General features: G+C 42.9%; 1 protein-coding gene across 1 annotated transcript; it reads left to right on the top strand.

The window, feature by feature from the left end:
- Positions 1-603: 603 nt before the first annotated feature.
- On the top strand, positions 604-13,447 carry rac2 (Rac family small GTPase 2). Its single transcript, XM_076082943.1, has 7 exons — positions 604-723; positions 6,966-7,037; positions 7,783-7,900; positions 8,296-8,358; positions 10,766-10,925; positions 11,409-11,542; positions 12,834-13,447. Exons 1-6 carry the CDS (start codon positions 689-691, stop codon positions 11,537-11,539), a joined length of 579 nt encoding a protein of 192 aa, XP_075939058.1. The 5' UTR covers positions 604-688; the 3' UTR covers positions 11,540-11,542; positions 12,834-13,447.
- Positions 13,448-22,201: the final 8,754 nt, after the last annotated feature.

Genomic DNA, 22,201 nt, shown 5'->3' on the forward strand with positions numbered 1-22,201 from the left:
TGTGTGTTTGATGTGTATGTAGCAGTAGTAGTAGTATTAGTACTAGTAGTAGTGTTTTTTGTGTAATACTGAATTATTTCTGTTAATTTCCTTTTTTATCACATTTCAAATTGAAAAAATGTGTGTGTGTGTGTGTGTGTGTGTGTGTATTTAGTTTAATGTGTGTGTGTGTATTTAGTTTAATGTGTGTGTGTGTATTTAGTTTAATGTGTGTGTGTGTGTGTATTTAGTTGAATGTGTGTGTGTGTGTGTGTGTGTGTGTATTTAGTGTAATGTGTGTGTGTGTGTGTGTGTGTGTGTGTGTGTGTGTGTGTGTGTGTGTGGGTGGGGTAAGAGGAAGTGTCAAATAAAGCCCCGTTTTATTGTTTCTGCATCTTCCGCCTGTTAAAACACTTCTTGGCTGTTTCACACTCCTTATTTATTGCAGCGGTCTTTTTCTCCGTCATTCAACACTTGATATCATTTAGCTGGACCGTTTACGCGCCGCTTGCACAAGTTCCGTTGTTTAAGAGGAAGAAGAAGAAAAGAGATTGGTGCAAAAATGAAGGAAGAGAAGCTGAGAAAGAAGGGGAGGGAGGGAGGGAGGGAGGGAGGGGTGCAACAATTTCCTGTACTTGCATGCTGATCTGCGTCTGCGAGACCGTTGAGTGTCACAGTGAAGAGCGCAGGCGAAGCTGAGCGGAACAGGATGCAGGCTATCAAATGTGTGGTCGTGGGAGATGGGTACGCCATTATTCTTTTACTTTTTACATTGTTGTAACTTAAGAGGTGTTGACCCAGCTGATGCATGCCGGGGGACGTTTGGCCCTCAGGCTCAGGATTCATTTGATAGAAATATTCAAAAGATGTTCACACGACCTGAAGAGCCTCGAGTCACAGTTGTGTCAAACTTCCGCAGTGATGCGTCTGTGTGATGTGGCGTTCGTTCGAGCTAACGTGAGGCTGCTGTTAAACTCGTTGAAGTGTCTCGTGTGTGTTTTGACAGCGCTGGTTCAGAGCTGGACGCTGCAGGCCGCGGCATGCAGGGACATGCTGTGCTGCAGCGAGCACACACTGCTCACTGCAGATGGGAACACAAGAAATAACCCTAAAAGAAGAGCGGCTCAGAAGAGACGCAAGTAGACAGGAAGAGAGTTTTCATGTTAAAGTTGGGCAACGTTACACTCTCTAGTGTTGGAAAGAAATGCAGAATTTGTCGGGTCTAAACCCTGAACAAGTTTGGACAATGTGTCGTCTGCAACATCAGAGACTCACTTCTTCTTCAAGGTGCGGCAGAAGGGCCGGCTGTCAGGATGGGGGGGGGGGGGGGGGGGGGGGTGGAGCGGAAGTGCAGAAGCTGAAGTTAGATAAAGTCAAATGTTCACAGGTTACATTTCCTGGTGTGTGTGTGTGTGTGTGTGTGTGTTGAATGTGACTCTGTGATTTTGAACTGAAGAGTGAAGAAGGTCGGAGACCCAACATGTAACTAACTGGAAAGTTTGGTCGACTTTAACGCACTAAATCGATATTAAACAGCGTCTATGACGGTCAGCTTTGTTTTAGCGGTGAACACGTTCATGATCACAAGAATCACAACGTAGTCGAGTGTTTATTATTGTAATCGTGACGACAAAGCTGCTCATCTTAACAAAGTTCTAACACAAACTGTGATTTTTAACCTATTTTGCTTAAACCAAACCAAACCTCAGAGTCAGAGTGTCACAGATCTCTTCTTCGTTGGTGGAGGTGAGTATAGTGAGTATAGTGAGTATAGTGAGTATAGGGAGCAACGATCTGTCGATCAATTCAGTGATCAACGAGCCAATATGATCGAAAAACAAAGTGAAGACGTCGACACACATCATCATCTTTAAAGATGCGCCTTTTATTTTGAAATTCCCATGACACGTCCGTGTCCCCATTTCCATCCAACAGCCCCCCCCCCCCCCCCCCCCCCCCACAGAGCTCAGTGTTAGCTGCTTTTGTGAGCTGATGTAAATGTAGCCGCTTGTGTTAAAGGGTCATGTGACGTCGTCTCTTGTCGATCGCAGGCGCCTGAATTGAATCGAAGTCGTATGGTGACTTAGATTTATCAGCAGATATCACATCGTTGTCCAAAGAATTAATATAACATGGTGTCATCATAATGAAGCTTTTGAGTTACGCCTCAGCGTTAACTGCATGTTTTTGGATCTCACTTTGCAGAGACCCAAACAGTTTAGTCTTTAAGTGTAATCGTCTGTAGTCATCAAACACTCTTACTTTACTTTACTGTTATTTAAAAATGCAGATGTGGCGTCATGTTCCACTCTGGAGAAAATGGAAGAAGGCCGTGTTTACTCACTTAATTTAGAGGATTGTTTTTGTCAAAATCACTTAAAGTTGAACGTCAGCACTTTTACTCTGTTATTTAAAATCTAAAGTAGTTCAGAGCCAAAGTAAATGAAAATGTGTGACACATCTTGGCTTCTAATGAGGTCGTGACATTTAATTATTATTCTGAGGAAATAATCTGAATATATTTTACAACCTCATGGGTTCTAATTAATCAGGCTGGTGTCATCCAGCAGTCCTATACCTATAAAATCATTTCATATATTTTCCACGTAATCTTGAAGGAGGAAGTAAAAACACTGCTGAAGCCCCCACAGGAGGGAGGCGAGGACGGGTCCAACAAACAGCCTTCTGTCAGTTCCTCCTGTTCATTTATTCGTCACGTAACTTCAGTAACGGCACTTCCGTAGTTATTTCAAACCAAATGACCATCTTTTCCTAAACATAATTAAGTAGTTTTGTTTCCTAAACACAACTGAGTTTCCTGTGAAGACAGAAGTTTTTACTTTGAAAAGTTTTCCTGGAACGAGCGTAAATTGACACGTGTTGCTGGACTTTTGTAGGAAAACACACAAAGAAATGTTGTCTTTGAAAACACAGCGCTGACACAGAGAGATGGGTGCAGAGCTGCAGAGAACACCGACAGCAATAACCAGGAAACGAGAGCAATGCGAGGACAATAACCCAGTTTCACACCCGGCCGTTCACTAGAGTGGTGATTTGTCGGTTTTGTAAAACTGAGACAGAATAGTTCAGAATCCCCCCCGCTGAGATGAAACTACTCTGTCCTCACGAGAGCCGAGAAGCTGTCAGTTGAAGCTGGCTGGGATGTGACTCATTTCTGCCATGAGCTGTAGCGTAGCGTAGCATCACGCTGCAAACATCGCCTTTGAGTTTGAGTTTGAGGCTCCACCAGTTCACACAGAAGATGAACCTTGTGAAGCTTCTTTTAAGAGAAACTCAGCAGCTACACGTCTGCTTGAAGTGTGACGACACCAGATGTAAAAAAAAAACGGATTTAAGCTTCTGTTGACAAAGAGAGAGAGAAGAGGAAGCTGGTCTCAGGTTTGTGGGGAAGTCTGCACAGAGTGCTGGGCCCTGTTACGGTGTTGGCCTTTAGGGTCGATGGACTGCTTCAACAACAGTTCAGTTCAATGGAAGTCCTCGAGGCCTAACAAACACATCGGGTGCATTTCATTCCTCATAAAACACAATTTACAACCACGTCCACTCGTCTTTGTCTTCTTCCCGTCCTCTGCTGGAACGGAAGGCGCATTTTAAAAATGCTACAAATACTAGTCGCCTGTTTAAGAAGTGTAGTCAGTAATCTAATCCCAGTGTCACAGAAACTATACCGGATTTCGTCAAAACCAAAAAGACGATGCATGCAGAGCAGAAAAGGGGAACGACGTCACGGTGGAGTTCACCTGCTGCCTTCCAGCTGTGCAAATGTTGTCATCCCATCATGACAATCAGTGTAACAGTGTTATCAGTGTTACCTGATCAACAGCAGCAGCTCTCATGTAGATTCAATCAGATTAACCGGTTAGTCCGCTGTTTTGTTTGCAGAAACAGAAACACGAAGCCGTTCGCTCCTTTCAATGAACCGTCTTTTCACGCTGCGATGCCTCTCAGCAGAAACAATGATCCTGGTGAACTGGGAGGTGAAGTTGTGCTGTGATGTTGTTTTTACGTTTCTTCTTAACAAACCATGTAACGGGGAAACTTCCACGCGATGAAAGCCTTTTCTCCACTCACATCAGAGGCCACTGTGTCAGCTCAGTGTCCTGGCAGGTTGTAGAAAGTTGTGTACATGGACACAGAAACAAAAACGACTCCAATGGGAAGCACATCTGGATCCTTTTTGTTGTGGTGGACACACAAATGAAATGCATCCGTGTGACAAGGCGACGGTCAGAGCTCGTGATTCAGTGCTAAATATCGACAGACTTTCAACCATGAGACCGGTGTCCGACGCCGCGTGTCCCAAAGTGAGGCTTTGTTGCCTTTATCTAACCGTACGTAGACGGCTTTTTGTGACTATTTCACAAACTGCCGTGAGACTGTCGTGAGTGTTGTGTGTCTAGAAGTACATTATATATTGTTCTTTACTATAACATGTTTTTAAAGCCCCCCTCAAATGTTATTCAGCCCCTCCTAATAATTTGGCATTATTGGCTTTAAAAAAAAAAAAGAAAAAAAAATATTTTTATTTTGGTGATGTCATTAAATTAAACTATTGTTTCTCACATGGACACGTTATTTATAACTCTAACATGCTACATCTGTGCGTGCGTTCTGATTTGTATGTTTTCTCTCCCTTCAAATTACAATCCAACAGCCTCTCATCATACTGAACGATGTAAAGTTGACACTGTCAGGTCCATTCTCCATCCATTGTGTGCGGTCCCTTTAAGAATTAGGATTTGGTAGTGACGCGGATATTCTTTATTTGAGAAAAGTTCATATTTGTGTTGTCAAATTTCACTATGACCCTCAAATTCTGTCTCTTGTGTTATCATATACTGAATGCAAGCAAAGCTACAGAGCAAAATCACACTCTCTCTGATTGAACTGTCTGAAACAATGGATATCCGCGGCCCCACATGGGCCCCAAAAACAATTGCCGCGTGCAAACATGCCCCTCCCCTTGGGGCTAAGCCCCCCCTTTCTTTGAATCCTTGAAACGCCCCTGCCTGTAACTACAGTTTTTATCCTAATTACATTCTGTGTATTCTGTCACTCCTCAAACGTGAGCAAACCGGGAAACAACTCGCTGAGAAACAGCCCCACAGCGCTACGACCAGTTTAGAACTCTACGGGGAACCTTTGACAAGCAGCGGCCTGTCGGACAGTAAACACAAACACACCGAACTTTACAGCATCTCAAATTCTAATGGAGATCAAAATACGGCAGACTGGCTTTAAGAACATATGTTATAAATCAGAACAAGGCTCCTAGAAATATGTTTCGTTTGATGGAATGATGAGAGCTATAACAAGCATGTGAATGTGTGGTGCAGTGTAGACGACAAAGTAGAGTAAAACTATTCTAACTGCAGATGGTTAGGCGTCGATTGTGAATAAACTGTGTGGACGTTAGCGGCCGAGCTAACGCGCTTCAACGGCGGCTAGCTCAGACAGCTTTCATCCTTCTTCAACTCCTAAATGAATTGAAGTCCTCCGATCCTGAGAGGCAAAGGCCAGAGCGGAGTGAACGACACGGGGAAGAGAAAATAGAAAGAGGTTTGGAAAGCTGCTTGGACTGACTGGATTGTTTCAGAGCTTGTTAGCGCTTAGCTACGTCTCCCAGCCTCCAGCGGGACTTGTTTCTAAATGAATTTCACTGTTCCACTTTGTGTTGTCAGCATCCTTTAAGGTATTTAATGAAGTGATGTTTCAGGGTAAAAGAACTAAAGATAGTTCACATCAAACAGCCACTGATACAAACTGAGCCCCACATTAAAGCTTCACTCCATCAGACTCCATTTCTTCTTCATCCTTTTTGGACTAAACCATGTGGAGGGAGACAGGGCGGAGTCTCAAAGTAAGATGGAGTAGAATGAGAGGAAGCACGATGTCAGTGATGGTTTACGAGATTCAAAGAGAGACGAATAAGAAAGAATAAGAAGGATGCACAAAGAGAATAAAAGAGTTCAAACCAGGTAGTTAATGTGTGCAGGAAAGACGACGGACAACCGGATTTAGAGGAAAGAGACGAGATCAGAGCTTGACGTTTTGTAGTTTAGCTGGTTCCTGTTTTCAGTAATAACTTCTGAAACAGATCAGTTCCCTTTATGACTCACGCAGCCACGAAACACACACTTCATGACAAAACGCTCTCCGTGATCCGAGCAGACGTCTCTCTTTTAATCTATAGATAACCCCGACGTTCACATTCCGCCCAAAACCAGAGTCTCACCTTAAAAACACGTAAAAACCACGTCTGAGTCTTCAAACAGCTCGACAACATGTCGTCACGCTCCCCCTGGTCCTCACAAAGATAGATGATCTCTCACACACACACACACACACACACACACACACACACACACACACACAGCTGTTCTTAGCTGGCAGCTGGGCTGCTCATATTGAGTCATCTAGTTCTGGGCTGAGCACATTTAAAATGCCACCTTATATGACGAGAGACTTGTTTTTAATCTAAAAAATGTAGATTTTAGTGTCACAAAGTCTTTAATTGACTTTTGCTGCACCTGTTTACGTTTCGGGGTCAGTTCATCCTAATCACAGACAGATATGTTGACTCAGTTGTCTGTTCTTAAGCTTTGTAGGAGCAGCTGGACCAAAGCTCCGTCCTTCAGTCAGCGTTTCTCTTTAAGGGAAACGACATTTTAACTGATAAATATCAACATGAAACTTTTTCCAGTTGACAACTTAAGAATTTGCGTAAATCTGCAGAACAGAAACCAGAACATTTGATGAAGCCAGGTTTAATATTCTTCTTTCATTTTGTCCACAAGGGAATTAAAGTACCAACAGTAAAAGTACTCATTATGCAGAATGTCCAAACCTGTATTCTATTTATTGTAATATTGTTATATTTACTATTGGGTCCTTCAGTCTCTGTCTGTCTTCAGTGATATTGTCTTCATGTCTCACTCTGTGTGTTTTTGACTTGTGTGATTCAGAGCTGTGGGAAAAACATGTCTCCTCATCAGCTACACGACCAACGCGTTCCCCGGGGAATACATCCCTACTGTGTGAGTATGCTGCTCTCTGCGTTCTCCCTCTGAAGGTATACGAGGTACTATGTGTACTGTACTATGTACTGTACTATGTACTGTACTATGCAGACATAAATACACACACACACACACACACTGCAGTACATCTGTAGATCTCTGACAGGTCTGAGCAGCAGCCTGCAAGTTCGGAACAAAAACTTAGTAAGAGAAGTAAAACCGAACAGTAGGTCCAGAGAAGGTAAACGACGTGTTGGGTGTTAAGTGCTCTACAAATAAAATGTAGTTTTATTATGATGAATTCACAAAGCTGAGGGATGAGACTGCAGTGCTCCAATGTGACCACACGAGGGCAGCGCTGTTTAAATGTTATAATCTAGAGCAGCAAACAGACAGAGGCCACGTTTAAAAGCATCATTACTGGAACCGGGCGATAAATAGTCCGTTTAGGTTCATGAGCTGATTATTGTGCTAAACATGAAAGTAAACATTGTTTTTTATTTAAGCCATATTTCTGATCATCCTAAACCTTAAAACACTCTTTCTGTAATAAAACACTTTATAAAACCTAAAACTGTGACACCTTAGCTTGGTGTGATGGCTTTTATAAATCAGTTTGCTTGATTGTTGTATCGATTAAGCGAGTGCTCCTTCATGTGCTCCTTCATGTGCTCCTTCATGTGCTCCTTCATGTGCTCCTTCATGTGCTCCTTCATGTGCTCCTTCATGTGCTCCTTCATGTGCTCCTTCATGCTCCCCACAGGTTTGACAACTACTCGGCCAACGTGATGGTGGACAGCAAGCCGGTCAACCTGGGCCTCTGGGATACTGCTGGACAGGAAGACTACGACAGGCTCCGCCCACTGTCCTACCCCCAGACGGTACACACACACACACACACACTGAAGCACACCCGCACACCCACGCAGGTTTTAACTCACTCCAGCACCGGCTTCACTTTAGAGAACATTGGATCTTCATAGTGTTGACACAAAACGCACACGTTACAACTTCATAATCTGATTTCTAACTCAAACTCAACCTCCACCAAAACTCCACCATGTAGCACATATTTACATACTGATGTAAAAAGCCTTCAATTACAGTTTTTTTGTTTCGTGGTAAAACAAGAACAATTACGTGGAAGTCCTCATACTAAAAATAGATTTTGGGGTCAAATTAACCAGAACCTAAAGGTCCATGATGCTCTATTATGTACAATAAGTCATCAAGGTGAAATGCAGCCTCCGTCTCATCTCATGCTCTCTCCTTGTAGGATGTTTTCCTCATCTGCTTCTCTCTGGTGAGCCCGGCGTCCTACGAGAACGTCAGAGCCAAGGTGAGTCTCCTTTCTGAGCTACATTCATATTTGTAGATTATTTGTATCCATATTTTTAGTCTGTGAACTCAAGTAGCAACAACAAGGGGTTAATGAATAGAAACAAAACAATCATCTAGTTGTTGCCTCTTCTTGCCGAATCAGGCGGACGGAGGTGGTTCACTTGAGTGTGCAGGAAAACAAAAAGTCAGACTTTAAAGAGCAGTCTTAGTCGTACAACAATAATCGAACAAAGACGTTTTGAAGAGGAGCAGAGAGCTGCCTCTGGTTCTGCAGAGAGAATGAATAAAATGCAACAGTTTGACATTTGGTCTGACAGACAATTGGATTCTGGGCCGTCACAGATAATTGAATTCATCTAATTTAAGGGAACGACTCCACTGAACACTGACGGTGAAGACTTTAATGTGCCGATAGTACGGTGGCCCTGAGAGCTCAAAGCACTGCAAACCAAAAACAAACAAACACATGCAAATAGAAAGAACACTATTTAACAACACGTGGGCAGCATTTGGAAAAAGTGCTGCAAGAAGCTCCCAACACAACGGAAACTGTTTACAGGGGACACTGAACATGTAAGCACACGTCTCTGGTAGAGACCTGTCAATCACTGTGTAGCCTGTGTCAAGCGCTCTCTCGGTGTTAGTAATATTCTGCTCTGCCTTTCGCTGCGACGACGTGAGGACGAGTACTCCAACCAGAGCAGAGCTTCTCTCCGAACCACTCGCCTCTCTTCAAACCCGGCAGATATCATATGAGAGCGTCAATGCAACGTCACAAAGGACATAACATCGGGAATATTGATTAGATCATGACGTCACAAGGAAGCTCAATGTTTAACCGGCACCGACTCTTCACAATCATTTAAGCATGCACACACTATTAGAAATAGCTCATTGACTTCACACTCCCCTTCACATTCCTTCATTCAGCCGTGTCAGTAGGTCTTTCTTTGTGTGTGGAGAGGTCGACAACTGTTGACAGCGAGGCACCTTTAAAGTGCAACGACGTGTAGAGAATGACCAGCATCCTGTTTTCTCAATGTCCATCCATCACCAACCACGTCGCATTCCCTCCGTGCTACATCACACGAGACACAACCAACTGCAGAGAAAGCTCAGAGATATTTATGGAGTTAGAAGGAAATGAGATCTCTCATCTACATCAAGATACGGGATCAAAAGTAAAGCAGAAAGCAGATCACACAAACCACCCTGTCTGGCTGTTAATCGCATGCTGCCATCCGACAGCGTGTCGCTAACGGTGGAATGTTGTAACGTATCCTCATACAACGGTTCGTATGATACTTTTTTGTGCGTTTTCCTACGATAGACCAGCAACACATGTTCATTTCCACTTGTTCGATGCATACATTTCAAAATAAACTTCCATCTTCACAGGAAACAAAGACTACTTAGTTAGGTTAAGGCAGGTTTAGGTGGGAGAGCCGTGTTTGCTGGACTGTGGGATGAATTATGGTGCATTCTTTTTTGTAGGTATCTATAGAAGCTGGATGAGGACAGCCTGAATATTGCCGTTAGTCCAAGTTAGTCGACATAGGTCCAACTCAAGTGTCAGGTCCAGTAAGACAAGTCAAAGTCAAGCTTTAAGTCATCGAGGAGAAGTCACAGTCGAGTCTTAAGTCAACTCAAGTACAAGTCAGATCTGAGGTCATTCAAGACAAGTCGAAGGCGCTTCAGAGGAAGCTTCGAGTCAAACTAACTTGATGTGTTGAAGTGTGGTTTAGCGACCAACGCTAAATTTACCGACGTTGAAATAGAATTGGCTCAAAGAAGCAGCAGTGCGTTACATCAAGTGATTCCCATAATCCCCACAGGTCAGCTGGCTTGTGTGAGCAGACTACTCCACTGAGCTGCTGAGATCTGCCAATCAAAAACTACAACCGTCACTTTGGGGCGCTTACAGAATCTTTCTCCGAACCTAATTCTTTCAGCAGATAGCATCTCTCGTTTCCTCACTGAGGAAAATGGACGAAGAGAGGATAGAAGAGGTAAAGAGCAGAGCGAGAAAGAGAGAGAAGTCGGGAAAGGGAGACGTACGGTGGGCAGGAAGAGGCAAACTAGAGGTCAGAGGAAAAAGAAGGGAAGATAGTGTCCGTCTGGGATGAGAGATAACAACCAAAGAAGAAGGTGGAAGCAGCCAGAACAGGTCTGAAGATGAAAGCCTCACTCATGTCCTCATGTTTCATTACCTATAACTTTTATTTTTGCATTCTCAGATTTCGTGACAGTTCATTAAAACGAGGCTGACTCCGTCATCCATCCTTTCGGCCTCCAACCTTCTCCTCTCGTCTTCCCCCACTGCCGTCGTTATCTTCATCCCTCCCTGTGTGTATTCCCCCTTTTTTGCTCTCTTCTCATTTTGTCCGCCTTTCGATTCTGTCCAGTGGTACCCGGAGGTTCGCCACCACTGCCCCTCCACCCCCATCATCCTGGTGGGCACCAAGCTGGATCTGAGGGACGAGAAGGAAACCATTGAGAAGCTGAAGGACAAGAAGCTGGCACCAATCACCTACCCGCAGGGCCTGGCTCTGGCCAAGGAGATAGGTGAGTGATGCTGCTGGGCTCCTCTCAGGTCTTCTGTGACGGGAATGTGTTGCCTTTTAACTAAGATACTGGGATGGAGGTCAATGTGATATTTTGGATAGTTTGCGCTTGATGTCGGTTGATTTACGTATTCATTTATCCGGGTCTGAAAAGTTTCTTGTGTTGAAGCTGCATTCTCTCTAGTGTCCACCAGGGGGCGACTCCTCTGGTTGTATAGAAGTCTATGAGAAAATGACTCTACTTCTCTCTTGATTTATTACCTCAGTAAACATTGTAAACATGAGTTCCTAAACAAAAGCAAAGTGGAGCTATTAGCAGCTAAACAGCCTTTTTTTAAAGCAGAATAAATATTGGACTTTCATGAGCCAGGTGGACAGAAGCACAAAAAGTGCCGTTTACATACAACGTTAATGTGCTGGATGACACTTGCAGCTTGTTTCCTTCAGCCTACTAAACCTCACTTTACGTTTGTCACTTTCTCAGATTCAGTGAAGTACCTGGAGTGCTCGGCTCTGACCCAGCGCGGCCTGAAGACTGTGTTTGATGAGGCCATCCGGGCCGTGCTCTGTCCTCAGCCCACCAAGGTGAAGAAGAAGCCCTGCTCACTGCTCTAGACGGTAAGACTGACGCGAACACAGAGGCAGAGAGGCCTAACGATGGCTGCCTTCCATTCAAGTGTCCCAGTGAGACATGCAAGATACCAAGATATCAAAGCAGCTAAATGGAATTCAGCTGTCATTCATTTAATTATGGTTAACAAGTAAATAGATAATAAAAAGCCTATTGAAAGACGCACAAGTGAAGGAAGGAGGGGTCACGACCATTAATTCCTCAGTTTGCTTTTCCTGGATCATAAGTCTGAACACATCCCGCTCCACCTGCGAGGACTCTTGATCACGTACTGGGCAGCGAGAACTGGACCATCGCCGAGAGACGATCCGAAGGCTTCTATTTTAACCACACAAGCAGTTTCACACACTTGACAAAGAGAATCATAGAGAATCATAGAGAATCATAGAGAGAGATGCTGCAAGGTGAAGACAGAACGAATGAAGGGGGGGGGGGGGGGGGGGTGATACGACGAGAATAGTGATGAAATAAAAAGCTCGTGGGTCATTATTTCCAAACCTTCAGGAAGAGGAGACTGAACACAGACCTGATTGGACAAACAACGATCCAAGGCTCTCTCTCCACAGGAGAACATTTGTGATTAAAAAACACAGTCTGAAGAACAAAGAGGAGCTCATTTTGAGCTGTCGCTCTTTATTATTAGCATAATCATTGTCGACTCATTGCATCCCGCTGCTATTTCAATATGTACAGAGAGACTTTAAAGACGTGTGTCAGAGCAATTATTTTTCCACAATTGCATGTGGAATAACGAGTCCCTTCTTTGCTGAGATAGTAATTGTTCTTAATATAAACTGCATCCTCATATACGTTTCAAGGGAAACGTAGTTTCTCTCGGATTACGGTCGCAATTTTATGGAACATGGTTAACTTTGTCAATTGAAACAAAACAAAACAAAAACGCAGCAAAAGTACTTGGTTAAGTTCAGTAGAATATCATGGTTAGGTTTTAAAAAAACAAAAAACGTTTGTTACGTTCTTTAAGTTCCGGACGTAAATTCAGATAACAGACTTTTGGTCTCACACGGGACGTGAACAGCAGTCTCCTGAGTGAAGGTCCTGTGTGTGTTTGACCCAAACCAACTGACTTCTGTGGACTTTGATTGGAAACGTATTTGTGATGAAAAAACAACTTCAATCTGGGAGAAAATATGTTTTTCTCAATACGTAATTGAAAAAGCAGATATGTTGGAATGTCGTTTTTTGGGAGACCGGTCTGGTTTGTGTACGATGATGTCACAGATTTATGTGGACTGCGCTGTTTTTCGGTTCTTGCAGGACCAGAACGAAGACAGCAAGAGATTCAGACCGATGACCCGAAGGTTAAAGAAGAAGATTTGAAAGTTCTGTTATGTTTCTAATAGAAAACTACAAATAGAGTTCCACTAGATAATAATAAATAATGCTTTTGCAGTCATGATAAAACGGAAGCAAACCTGTCTGTACAGCACACTGAGACTGATCTTTAAAGTGCATTATAGATTCTGTGCCAGGCAGAATTCCTCTGTACAAAATACAAATTCACCGGAATAAATCACTAAATGTGGAACACACTGCCCCGGTTCACACAGATTCACCCCCTTCAATGTAAGACCTGGAGCAGAGTGCTAGCTTTGTCCAATGTGCCACCATTCATCCACTCACTGCCCTTCAGGGGGCAACAATAAACCCGTCTTGAGTGATAATATTTGGTACTGAGTGCAAAGATAGTGTTGCAGCGAGATCGGTTCACAACGTCTCTCGACTGTTGTTTTGAGAGTGATGAACAATGAAAAAACACGAGGATCAGGAATGTAGTTTGTAGCTGAACAATGTTGTATCTGAACAAAAGTTATGAACAAACGTATTATTTGTTGTGATATTGAAATAAAAGACATTTTATCAAGAAAGAACACCCGCGGAGAAAATGTTATTTCCACTTTTAGTAAACCACATGTGAGGATCAAACCTGTGCTTTTCCAGTTATTGCATATTTCCGCGTCTCCTTGAAAGCAGCATCAGTCGCGGGTCATCGTCTACATGGAGGAGCTCAGGTAACGCTGAAGTATTTGACTGCATTTCTACCATCTGCTGCGAGCATCATCCGTCTCACTTTGCCTTCCCAGAGGCCGAAACATCAGGACAGAGACATCAATCTGACTCTAATCACAGATTAGCTGACTAATGCTGTAAATGGGGGAGAGGTCATCGTTGTCTCCCCGCCAGGTGGGAAACATCGCTCATCGCTTGTGTAGGTGTGTGTGTTGGTGAGAAGGGAATCAGGTGTTAAAGACGTCATCTAAAGCTCTCATTCTGCTCATTATTTTGTTCTATTACGATAGAAGTGCACTTTAAAGCTAACATGGAGTCTGTCCAGTGGGAACATTTATTCCCAGGAGCAAAGTAGTGAAATCCTACGGAGCCTAAAGTTAAAGCAATACTTCGGTGTAGTTTAGGGAAAAAGATTGTTGAATGTTAATAATGAAAACACTTATGAGTCTCCTGATTCAATTCAAATTCACATTTTCTTTATCGAACCAACTCCTCAGGGCTCTGTGGCCGTTGGAAGCCTTTACAGGCTCATTGACCGCAGATCACTTTTACTGTTGGATGCTGAATGTACCGACGTTACAACGAACTCTTCTACGAGCGATTAGTGGTTCTCCACATGACTGAAGTAGACTAACCTGTTGTTTCTACCGTCATAAGACAACAGCGTCTCCTTCACCTTCAAACAGCAGCACAGTGGAGGTGATCTCACGTGTGCTTTAATGTCTTTACGTTTGTTTTAAACTGAACAAGATGTTTTAACCTTGGCCTGTGTCAAACGGATTCTATTGTTGTCTTCTGGATATGGCACAATTCAAACCTTTATGATCCATGGCACATAAAAAGATCACTTTGTGATCTCACAGTTTGATCCTTCTTCACAACTAACATTTCACATGGAGGGCTTCAACTTAAATATAGAACTCTGAGGAGAAAGTAAAAGACCCTCCCCTGATTCACCAGAAATAAATACATAAATAAAATGGATTAATAAAAAGAAAAGCATCCCTTCTCTTCCTGCCCTTCCCCCACAAATAATAAGGTAGTAAGTACAGCAGCTATAACCACTGTTATCATAAGAACACACTGCCCCCACATGGCCACAATACATCTTATTGTAGGTTTAGAGATATTGATTAGTGGAGCTTTAAATGTCACAGAAATCTGTTTGTGGATTTTTTCTGTGACACTGAAAACAAAAACAACAACAAACGATTGTGAGTCATCTTCATTTATTCAAACTGACAACATTGTACAAGAAGAGTCACATTGATGATCATAGTTATCAGTGTTGTTGAAAGAATAGCAGACTATGACATTTGGTGCTTTGTTGTTTTTCAATACAATGACTAAAATAACACATGTTCAAATCTACAGATGTGTTTGTATATACTTTGAATATTATTTATTACCATAAGGGTTTGACACCAAGAATGTGTGAACTAACAGTTATAACTCAGACACTACACTGTGAACAATAAAGTCATAGAATAACAGTTATTGTTTGTCTTAAAGGGCTTTACTAACATTTCATCAATAGTAAATTCATCAACTGCAAATTTAGAGTAACTCAACAGTTTTCTTAATGCAAATGTCTGTTAAAATCTCCTCCACCCCGCGAGGACGCCGGCGACCTCGATCCGTTCAGCCCCCCTGAAAATATTGTCCGGACAATGGACTTATTGTTGGCTAAATATTCAACAGTTTTCTTAGTGCATGAGAAATGTCTGTTAATGACAGAACATTTTAAAGTAGAGCTCAGCCTACACATCACTGTCAGGGTCAGGGAATAATGCTTTCAATCCATCCCTTGTAACTACAGACATCCATCGATGCAGATCCTTTATTGCAGGCATAATCACTACCCAATACAATGACACCATAAATCTTGCCATCGTACACCACTCCTCCACCAGAGTCACCCTGTGAGATATATATATATATATATATATATATATATATATATATATATATATATATATATATATATATATATATATATTTAGTGTAACAGAGTTTTGTATCATTTATTATAATACTCATTTATAATGAATTGGTAAAACTTGTAATGACTTGAAGAAAAGATATGAAGTTAAAAGTCATGCAAACTCACTATATAGGTATCCACTCCACATCTTTGGTAACACAACCAGTGTTCATGTCTTCTTTCTGCCCATAACTGTTTGTTGTTCTGCACACAGTGTGTGAGCTCCAAACAGTCGACAACCTTCTCCTTCTCCTCTTCCTCCTCCTCCTCCTTCTTCTTCTTCTCCTTCTTCTCCTTCTCCTCCTCCTCCTCCTCCTCCTCCTTTGAGTGAAGGTGAATCTGCTGACCAGGACATAAAGCAGACCGTTTCAATGATAAACATCTTTAAGAAGGTCAGAGACACAAGAATCACAAAGTTTTCACTGATTTTATCTCAGAACCATTGATCGAATCACCATTTGTAATCAAGTCAATCGATCGGCTTCAGCTCACTGTTGATGATCTGCGTTGAGGAAAAGAATACAAACAGAAAACTATCAATAATCAATCCACTCATTTCTATGTTTTTACATCATGTTGAGGTATAACAGGACATACCGTACATGCACCTTTATATGATGTTGTTGTCACTAATTAAATTGAGTAAATATGTGTCTTCCTGCCGGCTGACTATTCAGATCTGGCGGCTGGCTCTGTTGGTCTGCTTCACCTTCACCGTCACCATCGGAACGTTTCCCGCCATCACTGCCGACACCAAATCCACCCTCGCTGACGGAGGCTCCTGGGGTAAGTCGTCCCTTTGGGTGTGCTCAGAAAAGGTTTCTTCTTCTGTGGTGGTCTTATGTTTTCAACCATCGCCATACAAAGAGCTCATATAAAAGGGCTGCACTGTGGTTGCCTCACAGCACAGAGGGGCCGGGTATCAAGTCCCCGGCTGGACGGCCCTTCTGTGTGGAGCTAGTGTGTGTTTCACGTGTCAGCATGGGGACTCTGGCCTCCTCCCACAGTCCACAGACATGCAGCTCAGGTTAATAGTTTGTCTGTGATGATAGTCTGGCGAACATATATCGGCTCCCGCGACCCCGATCACATAAAGAAGATGAGTGACAGAAGTGAACAAAGCACGACAATAAGTTTGAGTTGAAGCACAGCATGGAGAGTGTTCACTGAAAGGTATTTTTAATTAAAGTGTAAGTATTGAAAATAATGTAAAATAAAATGTAATTAATATAATTAAATCCATGACAGAAAGATGAGCATTTCAAAGTGGAAAAGGTTCAAAAGGATTTGAAGATTCACTAACAAGGACCACGCCAATAACAGTATCAGTTTTGAGAGGTTTATTGCATAGTGGAAAGATTGTTAGATTCAAGAAGCGGAAGGGGTCAAGGGATGAAATAGATATAGGGTAGGGGTAGAGGGATGAAGGGGAGTAGGGTAGAGGGATGATGGGATGTGAGGGTAGGGATGAAGGGATGTGGGGTAGGGGTCGAGGTAGAGGGATGTAGGGTAGGGGTAGGGGTAGAGGGATGAAGGGATGTAGGGTAGGGGTCGAGGTAGAGGGATCAAGGGTAGGGATGAGGGGTAGGGGTCGAGGTAGAGGGATGAGGGGTCGAGGTAGAGGGATGAGGGGTTGAGGTAGAGGGATGAGGGGTCGAGGTAGAGGGATGAAGGGATGTAGGGTAGAGGGATGAAGGGATGTCAGGAAGAAGAAACGAGGAGGGTTTGTAGAAAGGAGGTTAGGCGATCGATGGGGGACCGTTGATGTCTGGCAGCTGGCGGGACCGGGGGGACTGGAGACTGTAGGGTGGGGGCCGTCTCTTCGGAAGCTCTGGCAGAGCTTCTTGAATCTGGCGGATTCAAGAAGCGGAAGGGGTCGAGGGATGAAATAGATATAGGGTAGGGGTAGAGGGATGAAGGGGAGTAGGGTAGAGGGATGATGGGATGTGGGGGTAGGGATGAAGGGATGTGGGGTAGGGGTCGAGGTAGAGGGATGTAGGGTAGGGGTAGAGGGATGAAGGGATGTAGGGTAGGGGTCGAGGTAGAGGGATCAAGGGTAGGGATGAGGGGTAGGGGTCGAGGTAGAGGGATGAGGGGTAGGGGTCGAGGTAGAGGGATGAGGGGTCGAGGTAGAGGGATGAGGGGTCGAGGTAGAGGGATGAGGGGTCGAGGTAGAGGGATGAGGGGTAGGGCTCGAGTTAGAGGGATGAAGGGATGTAGGGTAGAGGGATGTCAGGAAGAAGAAATGAGGAGGGTTTGTAGAAAGGAGGTTAGGCGATCGATGGGGGACCGTTGATGTCCGGCAACTGGCGGGAACGGGGGGACTGGAGACTGTAGGGTGGGGGCCATCTCTTTGGAAGCTCTGGCGGAGCAGAGTCCCCAAAAGATAGCTCCATAAAGACTGATGCCGATGGCAGTTTCTGATAGACGATTGTGTCGGGAGGATGTATGTGATGTCTGACGCGGTGGCATGTCGGGACGGATGGAGTTCAAGGTGGTGAACTCGGAGCAGCGAAAGAAGCTGGCAAGAACGTGGACTTAAATGCGGTGTGGGGGATGAGATTCAAGCGGCCAAGGACCGATTGTCACTGTAGAAGCCGTCGAAGCTGATCAAGGGTGCTGCGTCTGTGAAAAGCTGGATGTCTTCCGGCTTAGTGATGTGTTCGTCGTGGAAGATGGAGATGCCGAGAAGAACTGGTGTCAGTTTAGCTCGGTTTACGTGCTTCGTCAAGTGTGACGTGGTCATGGAGGTTTGTAACGGCGGCGGGGACTAACGGGATGTGTGCCAAGGAGGATTTTGTTTAATCTATTGATTCTATTTATTTATTTTATCTGGTGGAGGAAAGCCGAGTGTTTAGACCGTGTGCTGGGTTTGAAGAAGGCCATGGTTGAGCATCTGGGCCTGCAACATAGTAGCTGGCTACGTAATTAAATACTCTTCCGTGCCAGTGGGTGGCAGTAGGTAGCACGATAATGACCGTGGTGATTAAGACAGTACATCTTCATCCCTCTTTTCATGCTGTGTAACGTTCAGCCTCGTCTTCACCTTCCCATCTTCTTCCATCACGACGGCTGGTTCATCTTCTTCATGATCCTCTTCGGCTTCAGTAATGGATACCTGGCCAGCCTCTGCATGTGCTTTGGTCCAAAGTAAGAAACAGTGGTTACAGTAATGTAACCCTAGTTCTATAAGCAAAGGTTGAGCCCTCAACGGGACTCAATAGGTAACACTCTCTTCCATGTGTGGAGCCCACAGTACATCAGGCAGCACACACTGCTGTCCCACATCCTCTTCAGTGAGCGCTGTAGGAACGACAGATCTCCGAGGTAGAGGGCTTTGCCTGCGCTTATAGAACCAGGGTTACAGTAATGTAACCTTCTGATGTGTCTGATTCATATTACTCACAGTTACAGTATCATCATCTGCATTTATGATTATATTAATAACATTGAAAATAACCCAAACTGTCTCATGAAAATACTGCTGTATTCTTGTACATGTAAACTTCATCTTAATTACTGTAGTTATAAAAAACTATTTAATATTTAGTGATAAGCGTGAGTAACTAATATATATAGTACTTGTTGTTTCAGGAATGTTCTTCCTCATGAAGCAGAGACAGCCGGGGCCATCATGGCTTTCTTTCTGTCACTGGGTTTGGCTTTAGGGGCTGCTCTGTCCTTTCTCTTAAGAGCACTGGTTTAACTGGAGAACGACCTCTTTATTACTGGATTTACATGAAAACCAACTGCTTATAACTGGTTCAACTGGAAAACTACTTGCTTACCAAAACACCCTGTTTATGGGTCATTAAAATATTTATGTTAAAGTTCAAGTTTCCATCTTGTTACGAGTTTTAGTTTTAGATTTTCCAGCACTGCTGACTTCTTCAAGATGAACCTGAATCTTTGAGAAAAGAACTTCAAAGTTTCTGGTTTTCATGCAGCTCAACAGACCAAAGTGAACATCGTGATGTTGGTGCTACAGCAGCGTCATCGGGAACATGAACTTCTACAATAAAGTTGATCTCTGTCTGACATGATGAGGCCTCTGATGGGACAAAGTGATGGGAAGAGAATGTAGACGTCTCTCTCTCTCTCTGTGTATATATATACACACATATATATATATATATATATACACACATATATATATATATATATATACACACATATATATATATATATATATATATATATATATATATATATATATATATATATACACACATATACATAGTATATGTTTCAATAGATATGTGTATATATACATGTACTGTATATGTATAGGGTATGATAAAAAAAAGTATCATATTTATTATTATTATTATCTACCTAAGATCTTCCTCATTGCCGGTGTTTTGGTACATTTTGTAAAAAGAACAAAAACAAGTTTAATGAAATCTTAAGTAAAGAGTTAAAACATCAGTGTGATTCACATTTTGTACTAGCTTGTCATTTGCAAGTGCCTTCATCATTTCAAGTGTTGATTGTAAAAAGAAGTGTTGCATATGTATATATGTTTACATATAAACATACATATATGTCGAAGAAATTGACTAAAAAGTTATTGTATAGTATGTTGCCAAAAGTGATAGTATTGTATGTTATAGTCATGTATGATGTCATGTATACTATGACTTTTTATTACTTTTCACGATTTATAATACTGTGATTTCTGACGACATACAATACTATGACTGTTGGATTTATTTCATTAGTTTGCTTATTGTGTTATTTGTTGTTATTGTAATTATTTTTGTTGACACTAGGGGGCACTGAACACCAGGAAGGGAACTGGTTTTTACTTGATTATTATTTTTAAGAGAGAGACTGCTTTTGATCACTACAATAAAATCAACCTTCACTGCAAATCCTGATGTAAGTTTTGTTTTGATATTTTTCTCTCTGACAGAAAGCCACTACAGAGAGTTAAAAAACAACAACCTTGGAGCAAAGATTCCTGGAACAAAAAGGAACATTTGTCGGATTCTCTGGAGTTCATGTGATGAGCTTTGTCTTTCGCCAAGACGCCAAAACAAAGGAAGGCAAAGCAGTAAGCGTGCACAGAGCGCAGCATTGACTGTCATGTTTCCACTGCTTAGCGTTGTCCTCTGTTGGTGTTCATTGAGGTGACGGTGTTTGTCGGATTGGGTTCGGGTAATAGAGAGAAAAGTTTTGAAAAGTTAGTGCTAGCCTCACGAAATGTTATGTGCCTGTTGGTATCTAGCCAGAGCACCAGTGTATTGAGTTTGGAGTCACTAGCTCATTCCTTTGGTATAGCTGCCATAGACTCCTCTTCGTTGTGTTGGGTTGTGGTTAAGAGTTAGGATTGTTTTCCGATGCCGTGAGTTTCACTTTGTCAGAAAAATGCACTGTCGATGAAAACAATGTATTATACATGTATGAAATATGAATAGTGCAAAGTCTTTGTCGATGTCCTGAAGTAGGATAACCGAGGGATAGGGATGCTGAGGTCAGACAAGGCTTAATCCCCCTAAAACAGGAAACCGTCAGATAGACCAGCAAATATAGACCATGGTCACGTTAGACCAGAGAATAGTGTGAGTCAAACAGACTGGGGTGCAACGGCATTATAACGTGATGAGAGAAGATCCACTTGAACAATAGAATGCGAGAAGTAGCTTTAGAGATACTATGAAGAACATTCTGAATGAATGAGATGATGCTATCCCATGTGTTACGTGTTATTTTCTTTCTCCCCTCCTGCCCTTCTTTCTTTCTTTCTCTCTCCCTCATTTCCTCTTCAGGTGTCAATCAGTTGATTGGGTTCCACCTGTGAAGGCCAGTCATGCTGCTCCATGGGTTGCACCAACTTCAAGTTGGCTAATCAGCAGAGTGGGAGCCCAGTATAAAAGTAAGCGTCAGGAGTTCAGTCTCTGGGATAGGTTACTCCGGCCCATACTCCGGCCCATACTCCGGTCCATACTCCAATACAGTATGTGGCGGCAATGCACCTTTCACTCGATGCCATCTGCCATAAAAGTTAAAAGTTAAAAGAAGAAGTTCAGTCTCTTGATTGTTGTTCTCTCTATGCTGGTACTGAGACTATATGTTGTGAAGGTTTGTGGTGGGATGTTGCGGGAACTGTCCAGTGTTGTGTAACAAACTTTATCTCTTAAATATGATCTAATGGGTAATAATCTACTCCAATAACGAGCTGTATATGCACACTATAACAGTTGCATCAGCACAGCTGGTAGAAGGCTCAGCCTGTGCTTATAGAACTAGGGTTACAATATCGTAACCTTCGTCCTGACTCACACAGGCTCCGCCCTCTATTGGACTCTATGGGTAGAGTGGGTGGAGCCCAATGAACACACGCCCAGAAGTTAAGCTTAATTCACACTCACTGTAGTGAAGCCGGCACCAGAAAGTGACGTAATTACGGCCTGGCGTCGTGTGTGAAGGGTCTTTAAGTGATCACGGGACTTGGTCGTGCACCTCTCATTTTTGTAATTTGTTGAATGCGCCGCACAGTCACAAATGAACATCGCACAAAAAGTAAGGACATTAGTGTTTGGTAGATTATTTCTCTGTTGTAACAATGCTTCTTGGCTATAAATGTTATACCGTTGGAAAGCCTGTTTATTTCCATTTTAAACGGTGC

This window comes from Anarhichas minor, unplaced genomic scaffold (assembly GCF_050575085.1).
Source record: "Anarhichas minor isolate MPS153535 unplaced genomic scaffold, ASM5057508v1 ptg000114l, whole genome shotgun sequence".
Classification (NCBI taxonomy): Eukaryota; Metazoa; Chordata; class Actinopteri; order Perciformes; family Anarhichadidae; genus Anarhichas; species Anarhichas minor.

What these genes read in the sequence shown, in the direction of transcription:
- rac2 (XM_076082943.1), top strand. Translation starts at nt 689, where the DNA reads ATGCAGGCTATCAAATGTGTGGTCGTGGGAGATGG. An exon ending in TGTGTGGTCGTGGGAGATGG is followed by an intron (nt 724 to 6,965) that starts GTACGCCATTAT and finishes TGTGTGATTCAG; the next exon opens with AGCTGTGGGAAAAACATGTC. An exon ending in ACGAGAACGTCAGAGCCAAG is followed by an intron (nt 8,359 to 10,765) that starts GTGAGTCTCCTT and finishes GATTCTGTCCAG; the next exon opens with TGGTACCCGGAGGTTCGCCA.